Source organism: Crocodylus siamensis, chromosome 4, assembly GCF_052110815.1.
Source record: "Crocodylus siamensis isolate JL-2025a chromosome 4, ASM5211081v1, whole genome shotgun sequence".
Lineage (NCBI taxonomy): Eukaryota > Metazoa > Chordata > Crocodylia > Crocodylidae > Crocodylus > Crocodylus siamensis.
Genome location: NC_143398.1, coordinates 213,347,497 through 213,371,774, shown reverse-complemented (window position 1 = coordinate 213,371,774; position 24,278 = coordinate 213,347,497). Strand labels below are relative to the sequence as shown.

At 41.4% G+C, this 24,278-nt stretch overlaps 1 protein-coding gene across 5 annotated transcripts in view; it reads right to left on the bottom strand.

Moving 5' to 3' along the window:
- RBMS1 (RNA binding motif single stranded interacting protein 1) overlaps positions 1-24,278 on the bottom strand; it is a 208,102-nt gene continuing 183,824 nt past the window's right edge. For 3 of the 5 annotated variants that reach the window (XM_090045624.1, XM_090045622.1, XM_090045625.1), the window contains exons 7-14: positions 23,267-23,382; positions 22,326-22,375; positions 22,125-22,218; positions 17,459-17,509; positions 14,003-14,113; positions 11,722-11,802; positions 5,283-5,367; positions 1-2,519 (exon numbers count right to left, since the gene is read on the bottom strand). In XM_090045624.1, the coding sequence (XP_089901750.1) occupies positions 5,290-5,367; positions 11,722-11,802; positions 14,003-14,113; positions 17,459-17,509; positions 22,125-22,218; positions 22,326-22,375; positions 23,267-23,382 (581 nt within the window). In that variant the 3' untranslated portion in view covers positions 1-2,519; positions 5,283-5,289. The remainder of the gene's footprint in view (positions 2,520-5,282; positions 5,368-11,721; positions 11,803-14,002; positions 14,114-17,458; positions 17,510-22,124; positions 22,219-22,325; positions 22,376-23,266; positions 23,383-24,278) is intronic. The other 2 variants (XM_090045627.1, XM_090045623.1) reach the window with 1 other exon arrangement.

Below are 24,278 nucleotides of genomic sequence, written 5' to 3'. Positions count from 1 at the left end.
TTTTCATTTTTTGGATCTTTTTTATTCAAAAGTTTTCAAAAGAAATAAAACAGAAAAAAGCTAACAATCTAATCAAATGTACAGTTCAAAAATGTCTTTTGGCGTTTAACAACAAGTCCTAGTAAACAAAACTACAGAGTTATCTTGAACCGGACAAATAAGTTACCACTGGCAAGTTTGTGGCACTAGTAAAACAAAAATAAAAAATTAACTCTCTTGATCATATAGATATCTCTATGAAAATCTTTTTTTTCAATCTGTACAAAAGGTCTTTCTTCATAAATTAATTTTTTTATAATTTAATGGCTGTCTACTATGTGATGTTTACGTAACTGATTATTTCTTTATGTACAGAGGTTAAATTTCCCAAATCTTACCCAGACAATGAGTATGGCACTTAGTTCAGACACTTCTAGCAGCAGCTCTTCCCTCCCTCTAACACAGCTATCATATTGCAGTTTTGACTAATGCAAAAATATCAAGTAGTGAGAGATCCAGGTTTGGAAACAGACCAGATACAGGGAAGGTGCTGCAGGAAGTCTGGACTTTTAACAAAGCAGTAATATTCCAGGGAGCATAGAACCAATAATACCACAACTTTTTTTAAAAAAAGAAAAAACAAAAACACATCTCTTACGACTATGTAATTCACTAGAATCTACACTTCTCAGAGCAGCAATTTACTTTTGAAACTATGAAATGTCACCGACATCTATACTCCAATGTTCACACAAAATTTAAAACTAAAAAATACTTGAAAGAAAGAACTGCTTAGCCCTAGCTCCTGAGCTAGGATGATTTGGTCTGTGGAAACAGGGAGGGCCAGCAACCTGTCCCAATACAAAAGGAAATAAACTCTGAGGTAGATAACTGATCATATACAGCTGACCAGACAAGTACACAGTTTTGGAAGACAACTTAATTTATCATTTGATTTAAAACATATGCAATTGTAATAAAAGAGCTTTAATAGCAGTGAATTATCTAATATGTAAAGTACAAATAACTGTGTATTTATGAATCAGGAATTTCATAGTTTCAAAATTGGTTTTCTTTACACTTAACACTTGTAGTGATGATGTAAAGTGTGGCACTGCTTGGATCCAAGTCTTCCTTCATGCTTTTTGTGTCCATACATCAATTAAAATTATAAAACCTAAATGCAAATGTACAAAAAAGGCACATTCTCCTAACCGCAAACTGGTCCGGCAAAAATAAAGAGTACAGAAGACGTAATGCTGAGACAAATCAGAATTATTGGTTACTGGCTCTTTGTTCTTTGGTAAAGTTACCTTTAAAAGTGCCAAGTCTTTATTTTTATTTACCTACTATAGAGAGCTAGTACCCAATCAATTTTGCTTCTACTTACATCTCAGCTTATATTTGAAAACGAGTCCTTTAGCTTTTTGCCATTTTGCTGTAATAGCAAATTTTCTGTTTGCTAGGTCTCAGCACAATCATCATTCTAAAGCACTATCATTAGTATAAAGAAAGGACAAAAACATTCTGTGATATCCCCACCCCAGACTCCCCAGCCTACCTACGCTAAAACTAGAACATCAAGTTAGTTTCTGAAAAAAGGCAAAAAAAGATTTTACATTGCATCATACAGCAGAGTTCCTAAATCATTCAAACTACCAGAGGAAACTATTGGCATATGGCCTTACAAACAATTTATCCTATTAAAATTTCCCCAGTCAGAAAATGTGTTTCACACAAAACATTTTTCCCCTCTTGCATTTCACTACCTTACATATTATGTGAAAAATCATTAAAAACACCTACTACACATTAAAAAAGCCAAATTTTCAGCAATTTTTATTGACTACCTTTTAAAAGCCCTATGCTGCTGTTTTACAAGGCATAATAGACCAGCTCATTTGGTCAAAGCATTCTACACCATTAGTTTGGACTACTTACTGAAACAGCTACAGCATTGAAAGAGTTAAGGCAAATTGGAATTTATAGAAAAGGATAAGACACTTCACACTACATTAAAAGAAAAACAGAAAGCTAAGAGAACAGACACTATAACTGCAACACTGCACTATAGCAACACTCACACACTGCAAGCACAGAACATCATCTTAGATGTTTTACTATTTTAAACTTCAGAAAACCCATTTCATACAATTAAAAAAACCGAAAAAAACAAAAGGAACAAACAAAATAAAAATAAACCAAAACACAAATTCTGTCATGCACGTGAATAAGTCTTCATGGTCATCTGTGCATACCCAGAAATTTGATTTTTTTTTTTTTTTGCGTCGTAACACTTGATAAAAGTTTTTTTTTACTAAAATAAACCTGTTCATGGGAACAGCTACTAGATGAATTTAAGGATTTTTATGCACCTTATAGAACTTATAGCAAAAATAGTTTTAGTTGATTTCATTATAAATAACGTTTTCAAGAACCTGTGCAAAACTGTCAATAATTCCTAAAGCACAATTGATCGGTAAAATCCATGATTGTTTCAGCCTTTGCACCCTTCTCCAGGCAAGGTCAACATTGGACATCTGCAACAGAGAAAGGTCAGAGCTAGAGCAGAGAGCCATTTTGAATTCATTCTTCTGATACAGACTTCTAAGAACTAAAATTGTTTTGTATCTCAAACACAATTTTAAGACCAAATGAGTCCACGTGAGCAAACCTGGGATGAACATGGGTGGCGCTATCTCCCAAGTCCAAATTTTGACAAATTGCAAACTTGTACCATAGTTTTCCTCTTTTTTCGACATATGTGCATGCATGGGCATACACACACACGTGCACACATGCGAACACACACATAATACCACTGATGTCTGAGAGTTTTGCATGCTGAAGATTTAGGGGCCTTATCCTGTACTTAAGCTACTTTTCTGTGGATTTTTAAAAAGTGACCAACTGCCATATGAAGTGAGGAGAGTAAGCTCAATCTTGTACTCAACTGAGTACTATACTTTAATGTTTATTAAAACTGATGAAAACCTTTTTCAGTGGTCACCGAAGAAGCAGGCTCATTTTATAGATCTATAAAATGGTCTGCTTCAGTGACCACAGAAATAAATCACACACACTATATATATATATATTTCCCCCCCCATTAATTCAGAACTATTCTTTTAAGTGCCCATTGCACTGTTTATATATAAAAACTGGAACTTATAATGCCAAGGGTACTTAAAAGAATAGTTCTGAGTTAATGAAAAAGAAAAGGTTTAGCCAATTTTTTGAAAGATATTTGGCACTGCTTTATCACATACACCAAGACTAGATTAAGCCAATTATTCTGGAGGCAAAACTTTCATATGTTCCACTGCCTAATTAAAACACTATCATTTGCCTGTAACACTTAAACCCTGGTAACTGATTCTTCAATTTAGGAGAACAAACAACAGTGTGCATTTGTCAAATGTTGTTTTGTTTTTAAAAGGCAACTACTTCTATTGCACTCCTGAGAGACAAATCAGACAGTATGCTGAGACAAATCAGTTCAGCAATGTTAAACTACCCCAGCCCTATTCACCACTTAGAGACCATATAGACTTGCAGTGCATATGAATACTGCTTAGAGTGCTTCCTAAGGGATTATATTTGTGCATGACTGACTTATGGGGAATGCTCAGTGTTTGCAAAAGTGATTATTATAATATGACTCAAATAAGCCAGGTAACATGTTTGATCTGTACCAGAGGCCAACTGCTGTTTCCTATGCTCTGTGAACATGCAAGGGCCCACACTGACGGAAAGGACACTGATCTCTTGGTAGGGGCAGGGCATGAAGAGGTTCCAAGGGACTCTGCTTTCTGGTGTGCCACAGATGACTGTTTGGAAGGAAAAGCTGCAGCCTCCACAGGCCCACAACGCAGGAGATGGACATAGCCTATCCATCTGCCAGAAGCCTAGAACTGGGGGCTGGGAACCAGAGCTCTGAACACGTGAGCAACGGAGATGGTGAGGATTCCATCTTCCCAGCTCCCCTGAATGGTGGGGTTGCACAAGCCCATTACGTTGGTATTTTGTGGGGCAGCATTTAGCCAGTGTAAAGTACAATCAGGCATGGTCAACTATACAGAACATGGCATTTGTTTATATGACAATTTTTAGATTTCTTGAATATATAAGAAATTCTTATCTGGATACTGGGAATGAGAGCAATGTTATCACATAAAACACTGGACCTGCAAAATCAAAGGTAATCATGAAATGTATGCATCGGTACATATATGAATCTGCAGTGGGAACATGGGATTTCTTTTTGAGAAGGTCATGTGAAGAGAAACTCTTAAAACTGCACAATTACAAAACTGCTGCGTCCAGAAGGTTTCTAATGAGCTTGTGTTATGAGGCCTATAAAAACACATTTTTATAAAGCTCTCACAGAAACAGTGAAGCAGGAGATACAGTTTGTGTGAGAATGAAGTTCTTTCAGTGTGAAGGCTTGCAAAACTTCATAAAATTTTATGCAATCAAAATGTATGGTATCCAGTGGGGAAAAGCAGATGAGTCAGAGAAAAACTAAATTCTGGAAGCTTGGAGGGAAGGAAAGGAAAGTTGGAGTGGTGGCTGCAAACAACCTTTTTATGTTAGCAACCTAGAAAAAGCACAGTGTTATGTGGAAAGGTTTATATTATAAATGGATATATGTAAAGAAGGCACACACAATTAGGAATGTGTGTCACATGCTCCAGGAAAAGGAATAAAATAACCAGCTCCGAGACAAATTCAGAATGGGACCAGAACTAGTATTTACTGCACAAATTCTTCTCCAGATTGCTCTTTTCTAAGGTAAAAGAGAAAGGAATGGAGTCTTTGCAAAGAAAACTCAGCAAGAGTTTCCTTGGGAAATCCAAGTGCTTCATTCCTCTGGGGTAGGGTTTGTGCTTCACAGTGAAAGCCACTTCCAAATCCTTAGAATCCAAGGATTAATTTAACAGTATAATTCTCCCTGGGGTTGCAGCTGCAAGTTTTTTCTCTGTATACATGTTACCATCCACAGATGCACTGATGAAGCCAAAATGACTGAGCTATGGTGGAGTAGTTTTACCATGCTAAAAAAACCCAACAACCTAGTTTGTTGTTTACTGCAGAAAACTCATTAATGGTCTAATCCTGAAGCCTTCACTTGACTAACAGTTTACTCTTGCAAAATCTAAATTGACTTTTGATTTTAGCTTTAAAGTATTAGTATTATACAAGTAACATGGTTAAATGCAGTATACGGCATATTGTAACATTTAAACGTACTCCATTCTTTTGAATTCATCTCTTTTTATATTGACAGGACAAGCCCCTACCTCACAGTTACTTATTTTGCTGATACGTATATGGAGAATGGTCACTGGACGTCTCTACTGTAACTTGCTGTTGACCACTAGCTTCCTGCAAAAGAGGGTGAAAAAAAAGGAATTGAGACACAAAGTCAGGCAATACTAGCTAGGATCTAGGTTTCCTAAATTATTTTTTGGATGCCTTTTTTATTGTACAGCTAGAGGCAATTCTATGAGCCTGCTCTTCAAAAAGTTGTAAAAAATCTCCTCTAAAAATCAGGCTCTTTTTGGATTTCTCAAATTAGGTACTTCAAATCTGAGACAACCTAAATCACTTGCCACCTTGGCCTTTATTTCTATTTATGTTGAAAATTCTAATTAAACATAAAATGATCATGTATATTTCCTTTTTCCAAACCACTGAAGTGATAATTAGACAATGAGATATGATTAACAAACTAGGACTACATATTTAGGCTCTGGAGCAGTGAGAGATGCACAGGTGAAAGCCCGCCTTGCCCCCGCTCCCCCGAACCCCCCAGCAGCCGCACAGCCCCCCGCCAATCCCCAGCACAGCCAGGGGCAAGCAGGGCCCGTGGTGGGAGGGGGTTAACCCCCCACTGAATGGGAGGAGGCAGCTGAGTGGAGCCGGGCCCGGTCAAGCCCTGCCCAGGCCCCTACTTCGCTCAGCCCCCCAGGGAGCCACGCGACTAGAGCTGCACAAACAGGCGTGCTTGCCTGTCGGCACGAGTTAGCGCAGGAGGGCCCGAGACCCTGCCTGCGAACCCCGCAGGGTAGACAGTCCCAGCCATAGTGCTGCACCCCGAGGGTCCCCTTGGGCTCTGCGGCCCCCCCGCCCCCTCGGGCATCTAGGAGACGGCCACCCAGATGGAGCCCGTGGTTCCGGGCTCCACGCAGACGGAGCCCCTGGCTCCCGGCTGCGCGGCCTGCCTGTCCGTTTATCAGGCTCTGGCGGCTGGGAGCATGACCACCTCCTCGTGGGGTCTGCTCCCTTTTGGGATCTCTGGCACGCCAGCTGGAGGAGGCCACAGTCCAGAGATTGTGTGCCATCAGGGGCTGTGAGCAGGAGATCGACTCCTACTGCCAGGCCCTTCTCCCCAGGGAGCTGGAGGGTAGACCATGGTCTCCCTCCAGAACAAAGGAGGACTCCAGGACCTCCCACTCTGTCCAGTCAGGGGCATGGACCAAGGTGGTCAAGGGCCCTAAGGCCCACTGCACCAAGGTCCCTGCCCCACTGGAGCTTAGCAACAGGTACACACCTCTTGCTGCTCCAGCAGAACCTGTTGAGTTGCCAGCTCCCACAGGCAACACAGGCTCAACTACAGCTACTGCCCCCGCTCTCTCCAAGACCAAACATAAGGTGTTTGTTGTGGAAGACTCCATCCTGAGGGGGACTGAGGGGGGCAATCTGCCACCCCGACCCCTTAGCCTGGGAAGTCTGCTGCTTCCCAGGGACCCGCATCCGGGACATTGCGGAGAAGATCCCAAAGCTCCTCCAGCCCACAGACCACTCTCCTATGCTCCTTATTCATGTGGGCACCAATGACACAGCTCTGGGTGCTCCAAGCCAGGTCATGAGGCGCTACAGGGATTTGGAAGCGGGACTAAAGGGTCTGGGAGCACAGGTGGTGTTCTCGGTGATCCTCCCAGTCTTGGGCTATGGGCTGAGGAGGGAGAAGAGGATCCACGTAGTCAACCAAAGACTGTGGCACTGGTGTCATCGGGAAGGCTTTGGCTTCCATGACCACGGCCTGCTCTTTGGCAAGAGAGGCAGCGAGCTGCTGGGAAGAGATGGCCTCCACCTCCCTCCCCTGGGGCGGAGGCTCTTTTCAGCCAGACTGGCTGACCTGCTCCACCAGGCTTTAAACTAAGCCCGCTCGGGGACGGGGGGACTACTGCCACTGCTGGCCCACTGAGCAACCCTTGCAAAGCCAGCCGGCTAGGGCACTTAAGGGAGCCCACGCCTGCCCCAGCCCTGGTACAATCTGTGGGCAAGGCAAGAGCCCCCAAGGGGACACCTGCCTGCCTGTACACAAATGCCAGGAGCTTGGGGAATAAGCAGGAGGAGCTTGTCCTCCTGCTCAATGCAAATAATTATGACATCATAGGGATAATGGAGACCTGGTGGGACTCCACCCATGACTGGACCTCGGGTATAGATGGCTATTCCCTGCACAGGAGGGATCGTGTAGATAAAAGGGACGGGGGGTGTAGTTCTCTATGTTAAGGAAAGTTACATGCGCCTGCAAGCTGATACTGGCGACCACAGTGGATGACTGGAGATCCTCTGGGTTAAAATCTCTGGGGAACACAGCACAGGGGACACAACAGTGGGAGTCTACTACAGGCCTCCCACCCAAAGTCCTGAACTTGACCAGGAGTTTGCCCGGGAACTGGCTGAGGCCGGATGCTCCGACCATGGTTATCATGGGTGACTTCAATTACCTGGACATCTCGTGGGAGGATCTCTCAGCAAAATCCGAGCAGTCGCAAAGCTTCCTCTCGTGCGTGGATGACCTCTACCTGACTCAAGAAGTCTATGGGCCAATGAAAGGTAAAGCGCTGCTCAACCTGGTGTTGGCTACTGGGGATGACCTAATCGGCAACCTAGTGATCGATGGGAAGCTGGGTGACAGCGACCACGAGCTGATCACCTTCACCATCCGTTGTAAAGCTGGCAAGTCAGTCAGCAACACAGAAGTCCTTGACTTCAGGAAAGCTGACTTTGACAAGTTCAGGAGGCTTGTCAGTCAGGCCCTAAGGGACAATGACCCCAGGGAGAGGGGAGTTCAAGAAGAGTGGTTGCTCCTCAAGGGAGCAATCCTCAAGGCACAAGCTAAGTCTCAGAGGAAAGGTAGCAAGAGGGCACAGCAGACCCCTTGGCTCTCCAGGGACCTAGCAGACCTCCTGAGGCTAAAAAGAACAGCCTACAAAGGATGGAGGGTGGGATTCACCTCCAAGGAGGATTATTTTGCACTGGTCTGGGAGCAAACCAGAAAAGCCAAGGCTGTAACTGAACTCCAACTAGCTTCGAGCATCAAGGACAATAAAAAGTCCTTTTTCAGATATGTGGGGAGCTGGAGGAAAAGCAAGGACAACACTGGACCCCTGCTGAACCAGATGGGGCAACTGACGCCCAGGAAAAAGCCAACCTATTAAATGGGTACTTTTGCGTCAGTCTTTCATCAGTCCCATGGGACGCCCATGCCTGCTATGGGACAGGGAGATCCGGGTGATGGGGATCCCCTACCCTCCATAAACGCTGACCTCGTGAAGGAACACCTTGAGAAGCTGGATACCTTCAAGTCAGCCGGCCCTGACAATCTGCACCCCAGGGTACTCAAGGAGCTGGCGAGCATCGTAGCCCAGCCCCTGACACGGATCTTTGAGAGCTCCTGGCGCTCTGGTGTAGTGCCTGAAGACTGGAAGAAGGCTAATGTGGTGCCTATCTTCAAGAAAGGGAGGAAAGTGGATCCGGCTAACTATAGGCCCCATCAGCCTGACTTCTATCCCAGGGAAGATCTTAGAAAAGTTTACTAAAGAGGCCATCCTTAATGAACTGGCTGATGCCAACATCCTAAGGGATAGCCAGCACGAGTTTGTTGTGGGTAGGTCTTGCTTGACCAATCTCATTTCCTTCTACAACCAGGTGACCTATCACCTGGACAAAGGAGAAGAGATTGATGTCATATATCTTGACTTCAAAAAAGCCTTTGATCTGGTATCCCACGATCACCTCTTGGCCAAACTGGCCAGTTGTGGCCTTGGCTCCACCACGATCCGCTGGCTGGGAAACTGGCTCCGTGGTCGGACCCAGAGGGTTGTAATTGATGGCAGTCACTCATCATGGTGCACTGTGACCAGTGGGGTCCCTCAAGGCTCTGTCCTGGGACCCATCCTGTTCAACATCTTCATTAATGATGTGGACACTGGAGTCAGGAGTGGACTGGCCAAGTTCGCCGATGACACCAAACTTTGGGGCAAAGCATCCACGCCAGAAGATAGGCGGGTGATCCAGGCTGACCTGGACAAGCTCAGCAAATGGGCAGACGAGAACCTGATGGTGTTTAACACCGAAAAATGCAAGGTCCTCCACCTTGGGAAAAAAAACCTGCAGCATCCTTATAGGCTTGGCAGTGCTATGCTGGCTAGCACTATGGAAAAAAGAGACTTGGGGGTCATCATTGACCACAAGATGAACATGAGCCTGCAATGTGATGCTGCAGCTAGGAAAGTGACCAAAATGCTGGCGTGCATCCATAGATGCTTCTCAAGCAAATCCCAAGATGTCCTTCTCCCCCTGTACTCAGCCTTGGTGAGGCCGCAGCTGGAGTACCGTGTCCAGTTTTGGGCTCCACAATTCAAAAAAGATGTGGAGAAGTTTGAGAGAATCCAGAGAAGAGCCACGCGCATGATCAGAGGTCAGGAAAGCAGACCTTACGATGACAGGATGAGAGCCATGGGGCTCTTCAGCCTGGAAAAGCGCAGGCTCAGGGATGATTTGATGGCCACCTATAAGTTTATCAGGGGTGACCACCAGGATCTGGGGGAATGTTTGTTCACCAGAGCACCCCAAGGGATGACGAGATCGAACGGTCATAAACTACTGTGAGACCGTTTCAGGCTGGACATAAGGAAGAATTTCTTTACTGTCCAAGTCACCAAGGTCTGGAACAGCCTTCCATCGGCGGTGGTTCAAGCACCTACATTAAACACCATCAAGAGCAAATTGGATGCTTATCTTGCTGGGATCCTATGACCGCAGCTGACTTCCTGCCCTTTGGGTGGGGGGGGCTGGACTCGATGATCTCCCGAGGTCCCTTCCAGCCCTAATGTCTATAAAATCTATGAAATTTAGAAAAGGTAGGTGAATAAATTGCAATATTTTTGTGAGTCCTTACAAGCCACCCCTTGTGTTCTGAATTAGTGTGAAGGATGTAGATTTCCGTATTAGAACTACCGTGTGCATAGCTCAGGCTGATGTGGCTGGCTGTCTGGAATACTAAGGATTAATTCCAATGGTAGCTCTTAATGCATACCCTCAGGAACAAAGGAGTGATTTTTAAGTCAATTGCCAGTGCTTAATGGAGAAAATGATGAACACTGCTGGAAATCTGCTTCCATGCTGCGTAAGGTGTATAAACAGTACTGCCTGGTTTCTGGTGCCTCCAAACAAAAACAGAATCAAGAGGTGGAATGGTCATCTTGTCCAACTACCTACACGAGATACAGGATGTGCTATGTCTACACCATCCCAGAACTATGCCCATCCGATTTCTGACCACCTGCAGTGAAGAAAATTCCACTTCTCAGGGCAGCCTGTTCCATTTTTCTATGGTCACTGCAGTTCAGAAGTTTTTTCTTAGATTTAATTTAAATATTTTGTGGTAATAAACCCATGCTTCTCTCCATGACTTGTGTCAGATCATCTGTGGCAAGGGAGAATGGTTTTTCTCCAACTTCTTTTTGATAGCTTATTATGTATCTGAAAACTGCTACAGCACCTCCCCTTTAATTGCTTTTACCCCAGACTAAATGTACCACACTCTTCCAAACCTTCCTCACAAAGCTTGCATTTCAGTCCCTTTTATCAATTTTGTTGCTTGCCTTTGGATCCGCTCTACTTTTTCCATATACTTATTAAAATGTGGAGCCCAGAAATGCACACAATATTCCACCTAGGTTCAGGGGAAGAAGGGGAATATGGAACCGAGTCAGACTGTGCGGGTCTGTCTACACTGCATTGTATGGTAATGTGAAAAGATACCTGAACCAGCACAGACACAGCATGGTTGTGTTTGCATGACGGTCCACTAAGAAGGTACAATAGCCTCGGCAAAGCACTATCAAGTGGCTATACTGCTCCTCGTAAGTGAGTTAGCTTGGATACCTTCATATGACACTTCAGTAAGAGCCTGCAGTCTGCTTTACCCAGCACCAATGCCAAAGAAGCACTGGGGCCAGGCCTGGCTTACTTAAGCCTTCATTCAAGGAAAGGTTTGGCAGTACATATCTTGACTTCCTGCTCTTTTAAAATGTTTCACATCTTCTCTGTTGTACTCCAATAGATGGATAAATAATACTTGCAAATTGGAGATTCTGTCCTGAGAGTTATAGGCCTTCAACTAAAAAAGGGTGTCCATCCAATCCAGAGAGAGACCAAATGAGGGGTTAACTTACCATGGAATTGTAAGAGTCACTTGCATTTCACAAGTTAACCATGACTGGCTTGCACCCCTGCTTAGTAGGAATTTTTTTTACTAGAAGTGCAAGCATCCTTTGGCGTAGTCCCAAAAGCTGAAAATAATGCCCTTCTAGCTTTATTACATTACATCGTACTCAAAGGCAAGGCATGATGTAAGGTTGTCATCAGAATAATTTTTCAACAAAAAACAAGTTTCTCAATTGTGATTGTAATAGCCTGTCATTTATAAAAGGTACCTACCTCAACGGGAACAGCTGCTGTCTGAACATGTGTGTACTGGGGAATATAAGCTCCTTGCATAGCTGTTGTGGCTGGCATGTACTAAAGAGAGAAACAATACATTAATCTTAGATAAAATCTGATGCAAACTTTAGACTACTCAGAATATATCAAATTAATCAGTATATTATTTTTATTGCTAGTGAGTACTCTGTAGGAAAAAAGATTCAGAGCAAGCTTGCTTTCTCCAAAATCAATAAACAGTGTAGAAAGGTAAGGTATATTCTAACCACTTGTGTTATTACAGACACTCAACTTTGGCCTCAGAGACAAAGAGGTTAAGTGTTTTCCTTCTGATCTTTATTGACAGTTCATGCCTAGTAAGAAAAGATGATCTTATGGGTAAGAAATTGGTGAGTTGGGACAAGCTCTACCAATCATTTAGGGCAAGTCTCTTAATCTCTCAATGCCTCAGTGCCCAATCTATAAACATTGGGAATAATACTTTTCTACTTTACAGAAGTGCAATGAGGGCATATGTTTTTATTTTTTAGAAGTGCTAAGAGCCCAAGCTTCTTTGGGTAAAGTGCACATGTTCTTGTTAATATAGTGCACATATGCTTGTTAGGACTAGAAATATATATCCAACCAGGCAGCTCATGGCAGTCCTTTAGGTCAGTGGTTTAAATCTGTTTTACATCAACAGTGAGCAAGAATGATCATCGCCTGGGTCTTTAATAATCTGTAAGAAATGAACTGATGCAGGCACTTCTTGATTTCATAATTTACTATCTAGTATTCTAGACATAACACTGAAGACAACTTAACAGATTTAAAGAGGTTTTTAGTATATCAAATATAGGCAGGTCAGACAAATGACCCCAGTTGTCTTTCCTGCTTGGTGCAGACGGACTGGACCCAATGATCTTCCGAGGTTCCTTCCAGCCTACATTCTAAGAATCTATGAAACCATGAAAATTTATCATACAATCTTATTTACAAAACTGACCTTTGTGTAGGAAGCTCAAGGCTATTGATTCTGCCTCGAGCCCAGTTCTATAATAAAAAATTGCTTAAACTGGGCCACATCTACCTGCTCTGTTCTATTTATTTGCAATAAATATTATTACATTAGTGCATTAACCTGTCTAATCAGTGATCTGCTTCAAATAATTTGTATTACAATGAGGAGATGGCACTCTATAATTTATTTTAGGAAAAAAAAATGTACAAAAACCAAACTATTAAACTACTAAGTCGCAAATAGAGTCTATGCACAGGCATTATATTTCTACCAAGAATCGTAGTTCTCCCAGTAGAACAGGAGTGGACAATTAATTGGAGGGCTGCTCACTCTAAGTCTGGATGAGGTGAGCTGGGTGGGGGGTAAGTTAGGGGGCAACTGATCCTATCCAGCCCCAGCTCAACATCAACCACCAGGGAAGGTAGGTAGGGTCTCAGCTTTCCAGCAGTCCTCACTGCCCCTCCTGGGAGCAAGTGCATGCCCTGCTACCAGCCCTGGTCCGGCTGCTTGGGCACCCCAGGGCACTGAATGGAGTGGGCAAAATCTCCATGGAGACTGGCCCAGGACCACTGGTCTCCATAGAGATGCTGGAGGAGACTGGAGGGGACGGTGGGGCAAAATCTACCGACTCCCAGTGTTTCCAAGCCAGGGGCCAGGGAAGGTCTCCCCACTGCAGTTCCTGGTCCCATGGACTTCAAAAGACTGCCCATGATGCCCAACTGGGTGGTGAGGAAGCTGATTTCAAGGCTTATAGGGCCAGGAACCAAGAAGGTTCTTCTCACCAAGGTTCCTGGCCCCATGCGTTTTACATACCACCCATGACACCAAGCTGGGTGGCATGGGTCACAGTTTAAAAGCCAGGGTTCTGGAAACTGGGATTAGGGAGGCTTTCCCAAACCCCATTTCCCTGTGCCTCTACCTTTAAATTACCCCACATTCAGCCCATTTGGACTGTACACATGGCAATTTAAAAGCCAGGGGATGGCCTATTGACAGCCTGCCCCCTTCCTAGGCAGAGAAGAGGACAGGCTATCAAGTACTGGGCTCCCTAAAGGTGGGTGACCCAGGGAACAGCCCTCTACTGCTCCCAGGCTGGACAGCTCACCCGTCCAGCTCTCCAGCCAGGGGCTGAAAAACATGCACACACTTATTGCCCAGGCTGTTTTTCTACCAGTAACCATTTCAGGGAAATGAACACCTGTCTGTGGCCATATACTATAATCTAGGCATAATATTTTCCTTTTGTATAAACTGTTTTGTATTAAAATTGCCACATACTGTTCCAGTACTGCCTAGGGAAAGGTGACTCATTTGCTGTGTCAGAGGGCTTATCATTGATGCAGGTTGTAGTGACATGGTATGATCCATGGAGGGAGTCAATACAGCACCCTAAAGAAGACAAAAAAATGTTTAAGAATTAGACTGTGTAGACTTCAATTTCCTTTCTTTCTGGGTAGGGCAGTTAACTAGGGGCTCTCTTTCCAAGGGTATACTAAGAGCTTTCTTTAACCACTGGTAAACAGTCCCAAAAGAGATCCTAAAGATTTCAATATATCTTTATGCCCTGATACCCGATTTATATACGCACACATTTTGACATGGGAATTGAATAGCTCCATAACTACCTTCTGAGACACAAGATTATCTGATGCATAGCTGCATTTGTGAGATCTGCTGAAAGGGCTGACTGAAAAGTCATTTTGATCAGATACAAATCCAATTTTTGAATTTCAAAGTTAATCCATATCTGAGCTCAAGTCATGAAAGTATTTGCAAAGCTTTAAAAATTAGTGTTCCTTCTTTTAGGAATGGAAGCTTAAAAATAATGTTTGTGTCATTGTCTTTTGAAAGATAATTGTAATGATGCACATGACTGTTTGGCTGCACATATTTATGTTTCAGACAGTGAGAGATAGTTAGCCATGTTAATCTGAAGCCAGACAGAAGGCAGGCTAACTACACTGTTATCACATGTTTTTAAATAATCCTCATATAGGCATTTCTGAAGCATTTTTGAAGCACTTGAAGTTGCTAAATGAGCAGATAATACTGGTGCCTTGGAAACTTTTAAGAATGCTTAGGGTTAATTTAGGTTGATGGCTACAGAAAGGTTACTTTCCATGTAAAATGCCCCATAAAAACAGCTCATTTAATATAGTATACTTGCATGTGTGTGGCTGAAAGCTGATTTAGGCTGAAATTAATAGAAACATTATCATGCACTCAGAGCTGGTGTTTTATAACAGGTCTTAAAAAAAATAAAAGCACTGAGTACAGCTAGAAAAGCATCCATGTGACCACTGTAGATGAAATGAGTCAGAGGCATATCAAACATTGAAAGAATTTCCTGTTCTGCAGACTGCAAGCTTCTCTGGAAAGCAAACAAGTGAAAGATCACAACTTGCTGCAGAAGCCAAAACCAAACTTAAGTCAGGAAACTAGATCTTTCATTTCACCCAGCTAGAATTACACACCTGTAAAATGAATCTCTAATTGCACAACACTCCATTACAGGTGTGTTTGCACAACATAATTTACCAGTTTATTCCTTACTTTAAAAATTCCACATTGGTTAAAAGTCAAATAAAGTGATTGTCTTTCTTAAGAAATGCACAATTAGAAAAAATGTATCAACTGAACATTTGAGAGGGTGTAACGGTTCAATACTGTTTTGTGACCTTGCACATGAAGAAACCGCTTTGCTAACAGGATTTACATTTCATAGCCTGCATGGGAAGGTTAATTAAAGTCAAGGCAATTTCCGCACTAGATTTGAAAATATACTTGCATTTTACCCATGACAGTGCATATATTAAAGCGTGAATCATTTATATATACATGTCAGTATCAAAGAACGTAGTCATTCTGAGGCACAATGACACTCAGTTTTAGATGAGGGGAAATATGACAGGGGAGGCACCAAGATGCTACAAATATGGGGTACCATGTATTACTTGTGAGTGATGAAGCCATAGATCAATTATGCAGGTCATCCTAAATAACTGCCTATAAAGCCATTTCTCTCACACCATGTATTTTGCTTTTGTTAATTAGGTAGTCTGAACTTTTTGGGATCTCTGCTACAATATTTGAAAAATTGGACCTACAGTTCACATAACTAGTATCACCACATATGTGATATCTCTCTACATGTACATTTATACACGACCTCCTTCAGTACCATAAAAAAGTATTTGTGCACTGTACAGCAAATTGCACTGATAACTGTAACTGCTCGTTACATTGGATTCTTGAACACACAGTCTGTGTTTATCCTATTCAGGAGAAGGCCTCACTCTTCTCAGAGCTCTTCACATAAGTAGGAAACTAGCATTACCCTACCCTTAATAGTCTGTTGTTCATGTAAACGTCCATGACCACTCTGGATCATAGGAAAGTAGGGTTGGAAGGGACCTCCTCAGATCCTCAGTCTAGTCCCCTGCTGATCATTCTTGACTACAAGAAGCCAGGCAAGTGTCCGTCTAACCTGCTCTTGAAAATTCCAGGGATAGAGATTCCATTCCCCATCCTTTCCAGGAAGCCTGTTCCAATGGTTAACCTTCCTCCAAATGCTAATCTTTTTAATATCCCATTTACATTTCCTCTGCTGAAGGCTGGTGGCAATATTACTAGTCCTGTTCCTTACAGCCACAAAGGGTAGTCTAATCTCCACTCAATGATCCCCCTTAAGATATTTGAAGACTATTATCAAATGCCCATTCATGTCTTCTCTTCTCTAGACTAAGTGATCCTAGTTATTTCAGCCTTTCCTCATAAATCATCTTGATGAATTAATGCTGGCTGTTCCTGATCACCTTGTTCTCTTCTAGTGTTCTTAATGACTTCCTCCATGATCTTTCCATGTACTGAAGTCAGACGGTTTGGTCTGTAATTCTCCAGATCCTCTTTCTTCTTACCTTTCTTAAAGATTAATATATTTACCTTTTTCCAGTTATCTGGAACCTCACATGATCTCTATAAGCTCTCAGAGATGACAGTCAGTGGCTCTGTAATTACCACAGCCAATTCCTTCAGTACTCTAGGGTGCATTTTCCATGGGCCTGCCAACTTGAAAACATCTAAGTACTACTCCACTACTCTAGGCTGTTTGAATCCTTCTGTACCTTTGGGCATTTATACATGTGCTCGGGAGATGGGAGGAAAGGATGGGGTGCTTTAATTAGAGTGGCTCCGAAAGCTGATTAAAGCGTCGAACTAGCTTTAGTTGAAGTGCCCCCGCCACCATTTTTCAGTGCAAGGGTGCTGATACACATGATGCCAGAGTCTGCTGGAGTGTGGTAATTACACCACATTGAAGCAGCCTTGTTGCACATGTACAGGTGCCCTTTAATGTGAACTGCACTAGTCTTCTAGTAGCTGACTTTATTCTTCATGAGTGAAGTGAGAAAAAAATACTCTCCTTCACTCCTGCTTCCTGAGAATAAAGTAAGACTAACAGCAAGATGTTCTTCTGAGTGTCAGAAGGGAGACGGAACTAGTTCCTGGTGGTAGAGGAAGAGATACTTAAAATTTGTAGTAACAACATTCCTGACCCAGATCCAACTCTAAGCAATCGCAAACTCCTCCCAAGCAGGGGGTCTGAAACTGGAAAAATCAAAATGCTAGAAAAACAATGGGACCTCATCCATTTGCCATGGTATGAAATACTCCAAAAGCTACAAAGTGTTCTATACCTCTACATGGACTCACAGCAGAAGAAGTATAAGAACTTACAGGGTGCTGCATAATGTATGGTTGAGGCTGCATCCAAGAAGGACTCTGAACCTAGAACAAAAATGAGGCATAATTTTATTGTCATTGTCCCACCCTTTCTTTTCTTGAAGGCACCCACTTTAAATATCGTATAGTACAGTAATCAGATTAATATAAAAAACCTTTCCCTACCCACTGTCACTTGCTCTGTTCCATCTGCTCTGAATTTCACACTAATGCATTAACTAAAATCCATCGGTGGGTGGGTCTTTACGTGAGTCCTAATACTCATGAGCCTATTTTAATGCACATTAAAATATCATGAAAAACACACTGTTTAGCTAATGCACATTAAAATAGCCTAACTTGCATTTTTCTAGTACCTCACAATGGAGCTACTACATTTAATGCACATTACTTAAAGCATATTAATGTGTAGATGCACACAGTCTCTGCACAATATAGACTAAAGATGTTAGTTTTATGAAATACTTATTTATAAACCTTGCCTGCATGTGGAAGTATAAACTAAGGCCTAATAGAAGGACATGGACATAACACAGCACACAATTCTCAGAGCTGTATAATTTACTTACTTTAATGTAATTTCTAGGGCAGGTTTTAGAAACTTTACGGAATATTCTGAAAGCTCCGAGTGGACAGAAATGATAAACTTTTATTCATGTTGAAATAATGGGTGCTCATCTGTCCTTATACATCTCAATGGGAAAAGTAACCAGCCTCTGAAGGCATGAGACTCTTTGTTACAAGGTCATCTTAAAGCAGAGCTGAAATAAAAGGACTAGTTATTGTGATATCAGTTTCTACCTGATTTGCAGTAGAAAAATACCAAAAAGTCTTCTTATCTTGTTCCGGGGCCAGATTAAAGATTAGAAGGCTTGGGTTTCTCTCTCATAGGCCAAAATCATATGTTGCTCTGAACAAAGAGGAGGATTCTGATGAGCACTGTCCCCTCTTCCCTCCTCCCATGGTTAGCAGTTCATCAGTTTTAATGTGATCTGAGACTATGTGAGTTGAGTTAGATTACCTGACCTCCAGTGGCCAGGTAATTTGAAAACATTTTTTATAATTAGAGTAATGATTATTTAGACTAGTAACAGATAATGTGCTTATTGGTTGAAAGAGCCTGGTTTAAAGGACCAACCTCGCTTCCACAGATGCCTCTGCTGTCAAAGAAATCAAAGCAGGCTAGAAAAACAAGATTACTGAATCTCTATCTCCTATAATGTGTGGGGCAAGGCAGGTTTTGACATCTTGTGCTTTTAAAGCAGTTCATCAGGGCTGTTAGAGGTTTATAACCCACTATGTCCCTGAAGCAACTACTGAAGTCCTGCGAACAGCACAGCCAAACCCACCTAGTACCCAACTTAAATGACTTTCTGTAAGATAACTATTTCCTGCCCTTTTGACTTGTATTTTTTTTGATAAGTAGAATGTACCTAACATAAAGCAGAAGGAGAACAAACCCAAGAACTTAATGTTTCATATTTTGCTCTTTTGATTAGCCCACTCATATAACAACAGCAATTGAGCTAGGGCTTATAACTCGGCGCATTAGAGGTGTAGAAAGGTTTATTACAAGAACAAGTCAAGTTTTATGAACTTCTCATTAAAATTAAATATGAGAACAGTTTTTTTGCAACTCAAGAGGAACCATCTGTATCTCCCCCCAAAACACTCTTATGGTGAATTCTGATTGTGTTAGTGATAGAATGCAGTACGTTTCAGTGAGACTAGATCAAAAATTATGATACAACTAGTACACACACTCTGAAACTACTCTGCCAAGCCCGCACCCACTTCCTTCTATTCTTTCAGTTTCATTTCCAGTGAATGCTGCATTTTGAACAGCAGAGTACAAATGGTGTTAATATTATTCCATTCTCTAGAATAGGGATTTGGAACCATTTTTAAGGAGTGCACCCCTTCTGGTGGGTACCCCTCCTAGACTGTATCCCCTGGACAAGCAGGGGGGGAGGGAGGAGGTCCTCCAGTGGCTGAGGCAGGTGGCAGCAGTGCATGGCAGCGCACTTCCCAAGTGCCGTTTCTCCACACTGCTGCCGTGTACCCCCTGGGGCCTTCCCACGTACCCCCGGTTGACAAACCCTGCTCTAGAACAGTGGCTCTCAACCTTCTTAGACTGAAGGCACTCTTCAGAAAACGTCAGCTCTTAGTTTTCACTCATTTTTTGACTTCAAAAAAAATAAAGAGTAATTCTTCTTCTGCAAAGAACTCAGGAAGACCACAACAGGTCAGAATTCTTTAACACTATGAGTTCCTATTTGAAATCTCTGGGTTTATCTTGTGAACCATGTCCATACACCTAACAATGCTAACATTACCTGGCACCCTACAGCACCCTTAAAAGATGTTCAAGGCACCCCAGTGTGCTGAAGCATCCTGGTTAAGAATTGCTACTCTAGAATCTGAGGCCAGTGGTACATATGTTGAAATATTGTTAGTAGTAGATTTTGGAAACATGCCATACCAGGCATGTACATGTGAATGAAAATTAGCCCTCCAGCCTGCACTTTATTTACAAGTAATTTCCCTATGTTTCCACGTCAGATTTTAATTTTTATATGCAGTAAAGGGGGAAAAATCTGGGATACCCTCTAATGGTTGGTGAGACTAACACTGATTAACTTTATTAAAAAAGACAAAAGCTGAAATCACTGGGACGGGAGGGAGAATGTGACAACTTCTAATAATTCCTGTGGTTTACTGAATACCAAAGGCAATATCATAATGGGCTCTCTAGGACAACAAAGTATCAAAACCTAGTGGAAGCAGTCTGCAGGGAACAAATATATTCAGCAGAAAGGTTAGGTCACCTTCGAAGTTTGTATAAAACACCCTGCACCAACCCTTCAGGAATAAGCTACCTCATAATGACAAGAGCTCATGCAAGACGCTTCCAGATTTAGAAGTTATTTCTTCTCTCCCCTCATATGGAACTGCTCAACCACACACAAGATCCTTAAGAAGAATAATATAGGCTTTACATGGGACTGGAAAAGTATAGGAGCCTTAAGAGAAGTAAGGCTACTCTGGCATGCTGTACTTACCACAGTCCAGCAGATTCTAGCATCTCATGCATCAGTGTCCCTGCACTTCAAAATGGTGGTGGGGGCGCTTTAACAAAAGTTCATTTGACAAGCTTTCTTAAAGCACCCCAGTGTCACTTTGATGTGCAGGGACACTAATACACGAGACACTCCAGACACTTTAATTAAAGCCCCCCCTCTGGAGCACATGTACAAATGCTCCTTGTGCCGGCCCTCTGAATGATGCTGCATTTGACTTAAGGCAGCACCATGGAAGCCTTGGCCTACATTCAATTTTATGCCAGGAAACAGGAGCTTAATACTGAATTCAAACAAAAACAAACACCTATTTGGTCTTTCATTTATTTGGATATTTTATTCCCCTGACACTAAACTTTGGTGAAATCTGCCTCTGAGTCTCTCTTGCATACATTATAAAGTAAGATATCTAAATGTGGTGTGGCATGCAAGCATTTTTCTGATACTAATTATTAATGCACACAACTGATTCTTCTGCACTAGCAGCAGTAAATCCCAACTTTCAGTTAACTGTAATAAAGACTAATAAAAAATGAGTCTTTCTGTAAGCTTCATATCAAATATGTGATAGCTGCTTTGTCCATGACTTTAAAGCATATTCAAAATTCCTGCCACTTTTTTGTGCTTTAAGAGCCCAAAGTCAGTATCTGTTGATATCAAAGGAAAGATTCCCCTTCACTTTCGCAAGCTTTGGATTGAGCCCTAAACACAAACTGCACTTTAAATATACATGTCATTAGAACCCTGACAATATGATAGTAGCAACTTTTGCTATAAATGGCAGTTTGAAATCACTGGATGTTTTCCTGGAAATAACATTAGAATCCTTTTACGAGTTCCATCCAGTAAAATGCAGCAAACTGCCTATCTTTTCAGTATGGACAGCGAAGCATGAATTGCATGGAAAAAGAGCCTAAACTGCACTCAGAAAGTTAACAGATACCTTAAGGCAGTGAGGGGACAACTTTTATAGCAAGTATATCACAAGGCAGACTCCCAACCCTCCCTGAGTTCCACTCGGATCCCCTTTCCTTCCCTAATCTGTTGCTCTTCTTTCTGCTCCCTGTCCTATGTGTTGCTGTGTTCCCTGTTCCCTCTCCGATCTGCTGTGTCACACACACAAGCTCTGCCTATGCCACTTGTGGCACACGTACTATGGGTTGGCCACACCTGCCTTAAAGTAAAGCCAAAAAATCAAAATAAAACAAAAAAATTAAAAGGTATTTTTGCTGCAAACATAAGAATAAAAAAAGATAGCCATGGATGATGGGGAAAAAAACAGAAATATGTATATTAAATCCACATGTAGCTAACAGGTACTTCAGTTTAAACACTGGTAACAGACTTGTATTTTGCAAGATGCCATATATCTAATTAAGCTGCTGTTCTACACGAAACAAGCTGCACTTCAAAACAAACACCCCGTTAGGAATAATATTGCATTCATTTGAATTCTGTGCAGAATTTAATGGCTATTTACAAAAATGCTAGACTTTATGAAACCAGTAAAAACATGTAGTAACAGGTAAATAAGCATCAGTCTGTAGAAACTTTTCTACTATTGAGCTCAGCATACAAACCTGGTATGTGGAAACTGGAGAAGCTATATATGGCGTAATAGATGTTTGAGTGATCATTCTGTTTGTTGCAATACTGTATGGTGAAGGATAAAATCTAGAAAAATACAAAAAAATCTTTATTAAAAGCTGCAAATGTAATGATTTTAGGCATCTTTCACAATGCAGAAAATTTATTTTACTAAACATCATTATCTGACATACCCATTTTGTAAAGCAGCTGTAGTTGGATCATAAGTAAGTGTCATTCCAGCCTTTAAAAAAAAGAAAAATGAAGAAGTTGACAAAACTCTTTGTAAATTGTTTATGAGAGTTTTTCTGTAAACATATTATTCTTTAGTGACATTTTATTTTCCTACAGTGGGGGAAAGATTAATAGTATGCAAAAATAACTGCATAGTAAAGAGTGATTGAATAGTAATGTTGGTTCAGAATAGTGTCCAGTATGAAGAGACAAACAGATTTTATGAAATATTTGCTCAGCGAGAAGTGGAGTATGTGCAAGAAAGAGGTGGGACACAAAATATGATTAAATTAGGATGTTGCCTGCATGTATTAGCTATAAATATGAATGAAACAAACTTTTTCACAAGGTATAACTATAGTTGCAAATTTATTTGAAAAGGTATGTCTTGCTGAAGACAGTTAGCATGGGAAGCCATTATCTTAGGCATTAATATTTAAGAATGATTACATCAATATGATGGAAAAAAGCCATACTGCACTGCATTTGTACATTTACCTTGCACCCTGTAAAAAATGTAGTGTTGTATTTAGACCGTAACTAATCTTTTTATAGCATTTTTGCGACTTAACCATTTCAGCACTGCATAAACCGAACTGTAATTATAGATGGCAAAGTTGTGTTTTCAGACAGAAATTGTAAATGTAACTATATACTGAATATCATCCTAGTAGTTTTGCCATTGACTGAAATGGGACAGGATTTCATGCTTCACATTTTGACATTTTTACAAGAAAAATAAAAGTAACTTTAAATATCTTATAAAGTTATAAGCTGACATGAAGGAGTTGTTGGCACACACTCAATATGCCAAAAGGACAAGCCAAAAAATTCCTATGCCTAAGTATTTCGTAAGTATTTATTACCACACACCCACACTGAAGCTGAAGGGAGGACTTACAAGTCTCACCTCGCCTTCTCTGTGCCACGCTCTTCCATTCTGTATATATTTGTTCTGATTCTGTCTTTTTTTCTGTCCTCCATCTGCAAACTTGCATAATAAGGGTTCTGCAGGAACTAGAAGGAAGCAAGGAACACACTGAAGTAGTCATTAACAATCTTTTATTACTATTCTTAATAATCCTTATTAAGGTATTCTAAACAAAATGGTCATCAAATGTTAAAACACAAATATTACTTAATTCACTAATAAAAAAGCGTAAAAATTATACTTTTAACACAAGGATCAGCAGAAAATCTGCTTAATGTATAAGATACGTACAATTAAAGAATTCAGAACTTGAGGGGTTTTAGAATCAAACTTTTTTTTAAATCCATACACATTTAAATAGTTTAAACTACTTCGCTGGGTTTTTGTATGCTGTTTGTTTTCCAATGTGTTTTAAAGGAAAATCATCAGTTTAAAAACCAATAGATTCCACATGGGCATAGGTTTCGCAGTGTAGAACCAAGTGCTGGGCAGATGCCTGTTTATGCAACAAAAAAGAAACTAACCGCAAATGCTGTCAACTTTCCAATTAAACTAAAGGAGAAAACTGATAAATATTTTTCTCTTTCAGTTGTACCTACCATGAGTTACTTGCAGCAACAAGTCAAAGCAAAAAGGATAAAATGGAAATTTTAAATTGGCGTGGCTCTTTAAGGTAAAGACCTGAACAACAAGATAACACTATGTAAATATGCAAATTGGAAATGTTCTGCTTAGTTACTCTGAGATGGAACTGACAGCCATTAAAAGCAGGTACCACTGTATGTTCTACCACATATTCTGTTTACTTTTCCACTATTTTGTGGACACTGAAGACTAGGGCTCCGATTCCAAGCTGCATTTTTTTGCAGAAACGTGATGGGTAAGTTGAACGAATCGTCTTTACATGAACTGCTGTTTCCTGGATTGTGGTTTCAGTTCTCGGTGCAAGTTGTAGCACCTCTCAAAGGTTTGATTAACTTCC